Raw genomic sequence first — 9,424 nt, forward strand, 5'->3', positions numbered from 1 at the left:
TTTAAGAAATATTATGGGCTCTTTGCTGTCACTATATCTGACATGTGTAATTGGATACTAATCATTGCCAGATTTAATTTATATGTGGATATGAATTTGATGGCCAAAAGCAGCATTAAAGATTTCACCTTGACACCTTGTGACTATAAATAGCTGGTCATGTATAAGAAAATTAGGAAGTTGTGAAATTACATTAAATTGTCTGTGGAATAATCTGACACCTCTTTAGCAGGATTACAGTTCAACTCTGTCACAGCCTCGTCTGAACCATTGCCATACACCACTACTGAGTAGGTTTGTCTCTAAAGCACTACAGTGGATTTGGGAAAACATTTAATGGTTGTCATACAAGTGAAAAGTAAAATATGAGCCATGTCAAACATACCAAATTGGCATTTTAGACAATGGTTTAATGCACTCATTTAAGATTTGGATGTAGTGCAGCAGATTGAACTGGTTTGATTAGCAAGTCTGGACGTTAGTAGTTATGTACAGTGAGACTAGTCCTTTAAAACCCACCACAGCTGTTCTTCCAAAACAGTTTCTCCTGGTTTTAATTTCATATGTAAATCTGAGTAAAGCCACAGCAAACAGCTGTCCAAATGAACAAACTCATTTACTTTCTTATAACCTGATACAGACAACTGCAGTGTGAACAGGCCCCTCCAGGTCTGTCCAATAGTGGGAAATTACATTTGCACAACCTGGAATAATTGAACATGGAATCTAACCTCAGCCTGAACAGACTTAAGTGCTGTGTCCTGCGTTTGGGTTAAATGAGACAGAGGCACCGGTGTGAAATGACAGTCCATTTTATTGTTTAACACAGCAGGCTACAGCAACCAGCTCCTCCCAAACCCTCCCACAGTAACAGCACTGTCGGCCACACCCCTTTGGAACAGCAGAGACACATTAGTGTCCACCTTAAAGCAAGAAAATAGCTTCATATTTGGACCATGATTTCCAATTCATGTTTTTTTTTTTTATACAAAAGCTACACAATGTTACACTTCATCAGAATACAATTCAAATGATTAACTTGTGTTTGACACCATTCAAAATGTGTTCAGATTTACTTGGATGGAGCATAAAAAAAAAATGACATGGACTGCAAAAACAAAATGACAAGCAGAAACGGATTAAAAGGAAAAGCAAGCTAAAAACATGTACCTTACAGAAAACTGGATAAAAAGTAAAACCAATGGTAAAAAACAGAAGTACATAAAAGGATAATGCAAAATCAAAACAAATGTTGAACTTCTCTCCTCAGAATCAGAGTCAGCCCATAGTCAGGCTGAGAGCAGAACCGCACTTTTAATACTTTTGTCCCAATGGAGTTTCCATAGACAGGAAACAGCCGTTATGAGTCGTCTTCAGGCACTTTCTGAAACCCCGCCTCCTCCTCATGGGCAAATCACGATGCAGGTTCATCCAGATCACATGATACAGCTGCAACAGAACAAAGGCGTTGGAAATATGCTGGCAACAGGCCGCACACTTAGATCAAAGTACCACCAACATCACAAAATCCACAGCACACTTTGTAATTAGAAGCAGTCTCAACATGCAGACGCCATCATGTCTTAAATCCAACAACTGCCCATTTTAGACATTTCGTTAGCACAATTGTTAGCAGGGTGCTTGGTCCTTACCTAGTAGAAAGTGTAGTGTAAAGTTGCTCTTGGTATTTACAGGTCTGTATCGAACCAGGCCAGTTGGTTGGAGTCACCGGGAGGGAGGCCTTCAATCAGTTCTTGGGCATGTCCCAGGTCAGGAAGGCCCTCAACAGGAGGGTAGTCCTGGCCAGGGTGGTGTCCCAAGTCATGGTCCATCATAGGCTCCAGGCCCATAGTGTCCCCGCCGTAACCCCCCGCATGGAAAGCGCGGTAGCCTGGGTCTGATGTGGGGAGGAGTGAGGAGAGGCAGGGGAAGCAGAGCAGTGGTTAGAGCATGTTAAAAACCCAAGCGTCAAACAGTAGTACGATCACTTATCACCACAACACGCCACACTGTCCATCCTCTGGAGCATATCTCAGATTAGCACATTTCCATTGACAATTAATCTCAACAGCAAACCAAATAATCTGTAGGCTGAGTGACCAAGCAACTACTATGAGCCAATTACACTGACATGAGCTGTGGAAGAGGAGCTGTGCACATCCAAACAGAATAGGTCTGTCCAAGATGCTCTGAGATGGTCCAGTTAACTAGAGGCAGCTGCAGTGATCTACACTGACAGATTGGATTAGGACATCTCACAGCCATCTCAGGTTACTGTTTAAAACTAGCTCCAACAGCAACAGTGGACAGATTGAGGGCTATAAGACTCCACATACAGAAACAATGGGACAGCTTCATGAGGAGCGGCAGACTTGTTTATCTGATCCCTCTGCCCTCAGCTGCTCATGTGTTTCTCCTGGGAGCCTTGAAGCGGGAGGTGAAGAGGTGACTTACCTTCAGGTCTGTAGCCCAGAGGCTCTCCCTGAGCACCGATGTCCAGGCCCAGGTCTCCAGTCTGCAGAGCACAGCACAAAGGATTTAGAGCCAGCATAATTCATGTGTCAACACCAATAAAGCTTTAATAAGTGTTGATGCAAACAAACACCTCATTCCAGGCCATTGGCTCCGTCCTGAAAAGTGAACTTGTGAGTTCTACTGAAAGACGCTTCTTGTAGTCCTGGGGTTTGTCCTCAGACATACGGAAGAGTACAGCAGCTGCGTATGTGGCTGTGGAGACATTAATCGCTCAAGTTAATATCTTCTTTAAAATGCATCAAGAAGCTTTAGTCCATAGTTTGTACACACCAACTCCCTCGTTGCGGCTGTGCAGCAGCTCTGTCAGTGGGGCAGTAGCTCCCTCAGCTTCAATGGCCTCAGCTGCTTCTTTGTCCTGGGCCAGCTCACACAGCACCCCAGCAGCCACACGCTGGATGTTCTCAATGGGAGAGTACAAGAGCTGCGAGCACACAGATGTTAATATTGAAAATTATTGACCAAGCAACCACTTTACTGTCCATATTTAGTACCATAGAAACATAAAATGAGCCCGTTTTTGCTTTACCTGAACAAAGAGGGGGATAGTGTTGAGCCCTCTGATGACTATTCTGTTGTGGACATCCCGGGCCAGGATGTGCAGAGCCCCTGTGCAACCTTCCACAATCTCCTCCATCCGAACCCCCTCCTGTTCAGATAGAGTTATTAAACATTGCCCAATAGTGACCCCCTCAGACCCACAAGCCTCAGGTTCAGGCCTCACCACAAACTGCTGCTGTGTGCCTCCCATGCTGGTACGCCTCTGCGTGTCCTGGTGAGCACGCACCAGTAGCTGCACCAGTCTGGGGATGGCGCCCTGCTCCCTCAGAGGAGCATGATTAGCAGGACATAGGGCCAGATTACGAATCAATCCAACTGTGGCCTGTGCAAGAATAGACAAGTTAAACATCCTGTTCACAGTACACTGTTTCATGTTGCAGAGTGGGATTGTGCATTTTAATCTGCACCTTAATGAGAGGCCAGTGTGATGGAGGGTGTAGCAGTTTGACAACTACAGGCAGACCATAGTGCAGTCTCACAGCGTTCTGGGCCATCTCTGCTTCCTGGTGTCGTGACGTCAGGTGACGCAGTGCACAAATGGCTGGCTCTGTGATGTCCTCCCTGTCACCAGCCCGAAGCACTGTGCGAACCAACGCTTCAATTCCTCCAACCTACACATAATAGGGGTAATATTTTACTTGATAATCAACTCCTTTCAAAAAAACAAATAAGGATAAAAGATTGTACCTGGCAGACCATCATCTTGTTTTTGTAGTTGTTGCAGGTCAAATTGGACAGAATACCAGCAGCACAGGTCACTACGTTGATGTCATCACTTCCGAGTAGCTGGACCAGAGTCCCGAGGAGACCCTCCATTCCCTCCTATGAACATGCAAAGGTGACATTAATGTCCAGTTAAAAGAAAAATTATATAGGGTCTCAAACAAAGCACTCACTTGTTTTGTGGCAGCGTCAGACAAGTTCCTGAGAGTCCAGAGACAGTTCTGGACCAGTCTCTGGCTGGGGTCTGTCAGGTGCAGGCCCAGAGCCTGCATGCCTCCTGTGTACAGCAGTTAAATACATTGTCACATGCTTAATTAAAAAAAAAAAACAAAAAAAACAACTTGCATCTGTGTAGTCATTTACCAGCTTCTACAATGGCCGGTTTGTTACTGGAGCATACAGACAGCACTTTCAGCACTCGGCTGGTGGTCCACAGCAGCTTCTCGTAGGTGTAAGTCCTCATGATGTTTACCAGTGCCTGGGGGCCGCCGCTGGCCAGGATTATCAACTACAGCATAAAGCAACAAGTGTAAGACATGACATTTACACAGCCTGCTACAACAGTGTACCACTAAGTTACCTTGCTTTCCTGGTTTCCATATGCCAGAATCTGCAGACAGTCTGTGGTAATGGCCAAGAACTTGACATTTGTTTTGTTGAGCAGAGCCACCATTTTCTGGAGCCCTCCAGCTAGTCGAACAGCCATCTTGGCTCCCTCTTGGTGCAAGAGGAGGTTGTGAAGGGTAGTAATGGCATAGAACAGGACAGAATCCACTGGGGAGCTGCAGTAAACATAGACAGTCTTAATACAATAGTGACCCAGAACTGAATAAAGCTTGTTATATGCACCACATGCAATTTTAACCATGTCTCATGCAGCCTTTTCTCTGCTGTTACATACCCCAGCATCTTAACTAGCGCTGGAATTCCTCCAGATTTGAAGATTGCCAGCAGCCCCTCTCTGTGGTGGGACAGGTTGTGGAGAGTTCCTGCAGTGCAGCGAGCAGTCTCCACATCATTTGTGTTCTGCATGGTCCTGACAATGGCAGAGACCATCTGAGGGGAGCGCATGATGGCATGTCGCGAAGCCTCTTTCTTTGAAAGCTGGTGGACCATTACTGCTGCCTTGTTTACAACCACCTGGGACAGGCCACACAAAAGTCAATTCTGGATCAAAGATACAATGATTAACAGTATAGTGAGCACCTACCTGGTCCTCATCGTTGAGCAGTTTGGTGAGCTCTGGGATGGCCCTGGTGGCCAGCTCTGCATCATCCTGGTAGTTGATCAGATTGACCACGGCGTGCTTTAACATCTGTGAGGGCTCTGCCAGCCTCTGGACGTTGGTGGGGTTGGCTGTGTCATATTGTGTAGAGGGGATCTGCATGCCCTCCTCCAGAGTCTCTGGGAACATGGCTGCACGCACCCTCTGAGCCCGTGTCATGGCATATTGACCGTCAATGTCTGTAAAAAGAAAGCCAGTCAAATGTCTCCTTTAACAGTACCTAGTAAACCCAAATCTTTGGCAAATGACTTACCTTGAACTTGATCCTGGGAGAAGTTCTGGTTGAAGCCCTGCTCCCACTCGTACATGACCTGGTTGTCCACATCCTCCTCATCTGGGTTTCCCTTCCCGCTGAGAGAGGGCGCTGTTGTGGTGGCTCCTGAGTGGATGCCTGAGTCCAGGTAAGATTGCTGCTGCCAGTGACTGACTGCAGCTTTACGGTCAGGCTCCATGGCCATGTCCAGCTCCATCAGATCAGCTGCACACAGACAGGCATTTACAATAAAGCACATACAAAATGTGTGCACATTGGCGCCACTGCCAAACTGGGCCTGTCCTAATCAAAAGCAATCATTTGAAATCATCACTGACAATGATCAGTTTGGGATTTTGCTCAATTAACACAGCCAAACATGTGTCTGTAGTAAAAGCTCATTGGAGAGACTAGACTGACAAAACAAGACACCATTTCAAAATTCACAAATTTACAACTAAAAAAACAAAAACAATTGTGCTCAAATAAAGAAACTAGAAACTTTCATGTTAAGGTCTGAACTCACCCTGGGAAGCCATGTTACGTTCTCAAACCACGGCCTGCACAGCTTCCTGATCTGCAAGAAACAAACATTTAGTCCAATTTACACAGTAAATTTAGGAAGTTAAAATGCATTTTTAATCATGGCCTCCCTCAAGTCTGCACCTTTATGCCGCAGTCACCTGTGGCAGTTGGCTGTACTCAGAGCCACAAACTTAGAAAGGTTGGAAACTTTAGTGTTTTTTTTTTTTGTTTTTTTTTTAACTCCACACAGTTGAGCAGAGGCTTGTACAAAGGCTCCATTAGGCAGCCATTTAGGTGCGGACGGACAGAGGAAGTGTAGCGCAGGGTGGAGGAGCAGGGAGGAGGGCGCACACATTCCTGCTACGGCTTTGAACTCTGCAGGAGAAGTAAACAGTAGCAATGGCAGCAGAGAGCAGGTCTGCACGGGAAATTATTCACAACGTTTAAATAAGGCCAATGCAACCCAAAGAAAATGTTTTGACAGTAATGCACAAAAACAAAAAATGTGTGAGGCCTTCGTGGAAAATGGAGGATAAACAGATAAGACCCAGTAGGTCAGAGATTCGACAAACCATTTCAAAGTGCTGATTATTGCAGGATAAGCAAACTTTTAAAAGTAAAGCAAATCCTTTTCAATTACAGCAGACCAGTTTTGACATGTTCAGAAGAAACTCGTGAGTTCAAGTGCAACTGATGATCCTTTGAGCCCTTTCACGACATGTTTGATGGTGTTCTTACAATTAATCTACAATATACCAGGACGATTTGTCCAATACATCACTAACATGAAAAGGCATAAAAGCCATACAAAAAATATAACTGAATTTGTATCATGGCAGTGTAAATTTCCCACGTCAACCCTTACAAATTTCTTAGGCCTTCAGATGCTCAAGCATTAGAGCTTAATAGCAAGCACACACAGAGGGACCACTAGTCTCAGCAGCCTGACCGAAGCAGTGTCATTAAAACTCGCTCTTAAGTCAGGCCCAGAGACTGCTGCTTCTAACCACAAGCACAGACTCAAATTCACCGTTCACACGCTACGCCTGGGCTCTGCAGTCTACCCTTGTATAACCCAGCCCTAATGGAAGCCAGATGCCCCTTCAGACGTTAAAACGCCATCAAAGCCCTCACAACAGACTGCTGCAGTGGAAAGTTACTTCTCTACATCTGGATCCTATAATAAAGGCAGTGAGAGTTTACGTAGATTGGTAAACAAATAGACATTAATGCAACTTTAATATTTTCAGAACCAAAAATTGGCAACAAAACAAGTATTTTGGTTGAAGTGAGCTTTTGTACTTCTCCATTCAAATATAGTAATCCAACCACAACTTGCCAAATTTCAGTCTGTATGAATCCATACTACAGAAACGTGTGCCAGGATCCAGTAATCTGAATGCTCAACACAGCAAGTTGACTTTGCCGTCTAGAATCAAGCCAAACCTCCCTTTTGCTGCTACCAGCCTCAGTACAGCACATCCATAACTGACCCCAATAGGCTCTTATTATCAGCAGGAGCAGAGGCAATAGCTGCGCCCAGATCCAGTGCTGGCAGTGTAATGTGCAGGGTCAGCAGCCCCACTGCTGCCAACAACACAATGAGCCGAGAGCCTGCAAGATGCTTACGGCAAAATGCAATCACACGACCACCACAAATTTATGTCGAAGAGCTGTAATCAGAATCTAAAACTTGACTGTACTGCCCTGGATATACATTTCGAGGGACATGTCTATGCGACTTAGCAGCAGCAAATTACAAGTAATGTCAAAGACTATAATCTGGTTTATCAGAATTATTAGTGCACAAACCCAATTACAAAAGAACGGAAAAGCACACGATTTTATCCGCAATTCCGTGGACAACCTCAGACCACTACCGGTGTCGGCGGAGCCTACACCCACACTTCCGTCTCTAAACACCTGAAGAAAATGTATGCTGAGAACTGAAGATTTCACCATTTTATCCGTTGAACATAAAGTTCAAAAGCCATGCGAAAACGTATTTCACACAAAAATATACGCAATTAGTTCGTGTATTGTTCAAATGGCAGATTCAAGTTGCTTTGACCAAATCAACACTTTGCTGTACACACTCCTCGTGATGGTCAACGGCTGAAGTGAGCAGATCAATTTTGTGGATAGTAATTTTATTAAGACCAGTCAACAACAAAGACTATATGAATCTTCATCACTGAATAAAGACAAATATACCGCAAATCCAAAGCGCACAAAGTGAGCCAAATAATAGCCCCGTCTGCCCCCTCCCACAGCTGCTGGCTGCCCGGACTCTCCTCAACACTGAATCAAATTTCAATCCAGGCTCCTCCTCGTCTTCCTCCAAAACCTCCACAGCTCCGAGGAATTTGTCGGGCTTTGTTTGAAAGGCAAAATGCCCACGCGAGTCTCAAAAAAAAAAAAACATGACAGTGAAACAAACTGATCAACTTAAACAAATGTATCCAAATATCAGATTATGTTTAACGCCGACGTTATGTCAACTAACTTGTCTTCATTGTATTTCATAAAAGTTCCGATACAACTTTCGACGAAGGGTTACGTGAAGCTAACAAGCTAACAACAGTGAATTAAAATTGGACGCGTCGCAAGATTTGTTTTTAAAAAACAAAACTAGCGTGACTTTAAAACTATGACTAATGCTTTGCAGGAAAAGTTTCAACAATACGGCAAAAGGTGAAACTACCGTCGAGCAAACATGAGTCACAATAGAGGAATGTGGCCAGGAGCAAAAGTGGCCTAATAGTTGTCGAGTTAGTGCATCAACATGAGCCAAACAATCATAAGCTCACACAACAACCATGGCGTCCAGGTTAATAAACTATCGTAGATTTCCAAATGGAAAAACAATCTGACCGCAATAAAACAGCTAGAAAACACATATAACGAGCACACACATTATGCCGTAACGAAACACTAATGAAAGCAGACGTTAAAGAAGCACGTTTCCATTGGGTGGTGGCGGACAAATCCAAAATAAAGCCGAGGGAAGCAGCTGGATAAGCCGCCGCCGCCGCCGCCGCAGCAGCATCATCATCATCATCATCCCCGGTCGAGCCGCACACAACAGCGGTCTCCATTCCCGTATGAGTCCCGTAAAAGAGGGACAAAATCATAAAGCCCAAACTCTGAATGGCGATGCCTACCCTTGTCAATTCAGCAAGTCCGCTCAATCGGGTCCTCAAAAGTAAAAACACCCCAAATTAGAAGAAACTGGAGATAAAATTGGGGAGAACGGCAGCGGGAGTCCGGTGCACCCCCTTCGCAGCGCCGGTCTGAGATCGTCTGAAGGAGCTGAGACTGAAAATGTAAGATGGCGGCGCATTTATATAGACCGCAGCACACCTCCTGTGGCCACGTATCCTGCCGTGTAGGTGAATAAAATAGAATCTGAAAACGCATCACAAATATATTAAAATAGTTACTCCACATAGTAATGTATCTATGTTGCTTTTTATAATAAATATGTCTCAGTGAAGTTGTTGTGATACCATGACGATGATTAAATTGACCACCATACTATGTGT

The 9,424-nt window shown here is 44.6% G+C and overlaps 1 protein-coding gene across 2 annotated transcripts; it reads right to left on the reverse strand.

Moving 5' to 3' along the window:
• Positions 1 to 796: 796 nt before the first annotated feature.
• On the reverse strand, positions 797 to 9,204 carry ctnnb1 (catenin (cadherin-associated protein), beta 1). Of its 2 annotated transcripts, none has more exons than XM_055227542.1 (17): positions 9,044 to 9,204; positions 5,881 to 5,926; positions 5,355 to 5,579; positions 5,027 to 5,280; positions 4,718 to 4,956; positions 4,397 to 4,598; positions 4,180 to 4,324; positions 3,990 to 4,093; positions 3,781 to 3,915; positions 3,501 to 3,704; positions 3,257 to 3,415; positions 3,062 to 3,181; positions 2,806 to 2,956; positions 2,606 to 2,727; positions 2,455 to 2,515; positions 1,653 to 1,897; positions 797 to 1,449 (listed from the first exon to the last, which is right to left on the reverse strand). In XM_055227542.1, exons 2-16 carry the CDS (start codon positions 5,891 to 5,893, stop codon positions 1,689 to 1,691), a joined length of 2,343 nt encoding a protein of 780 aa, XP_055083517.1. In that variant the 5' UTR covers positions 5,894 to 5,926; positions 9,044 to 9,204; the 3' UTR covers positions 797 to 1,449; positions 1,653 to 1,688. The 2 variants fall into 2 exon arrangements, with proteins under 2 accessions (XP_055083517.1, XP_033837258.1); XM_033981367.2 differs by having other exon boundaries at positions 5,881 to 5,931.
• Between the last annotated feature and the right edge of the window lie 220 nt (positions 9,205 to 9,424).

The sequence above is a fragment of the Periophthalmus magnuspinnatus genome, chromosome 16 (genome assembly GCF_009829125.3).
Source record: "Periophthalmus magnuspinnatus isolate fPerMag1 chromosome 16, fPerMag1.2.pri, whole genome shotgun sequence".
Classification (NCBI taxonomy): Eukaryota; Metazoa; Chordata; class Actinopteri; order Gobiiformes; family Gobiidae; genus Periophthalmus; species Periophthalmus magnuspinnatus.

Coding starts and splice junctions, on each gene's coding strand:
- ctnnb1 (XM_055227542.1), bottom strand. Junction 5,281..5,354: donor CTCCCAGGATCAAGTTCAAG/GTAAGTCATTTG, acceptor TTCTTTTTACAG/ACATTGACGGTCAATATGCC. Junction 2,728..2,805: donor CAGCCGCAACGAGGGAGTTG/GTGTGTACAAAC, acceptor ATGTCTCCACAG/CCACATACGCAGCTGCTGTA.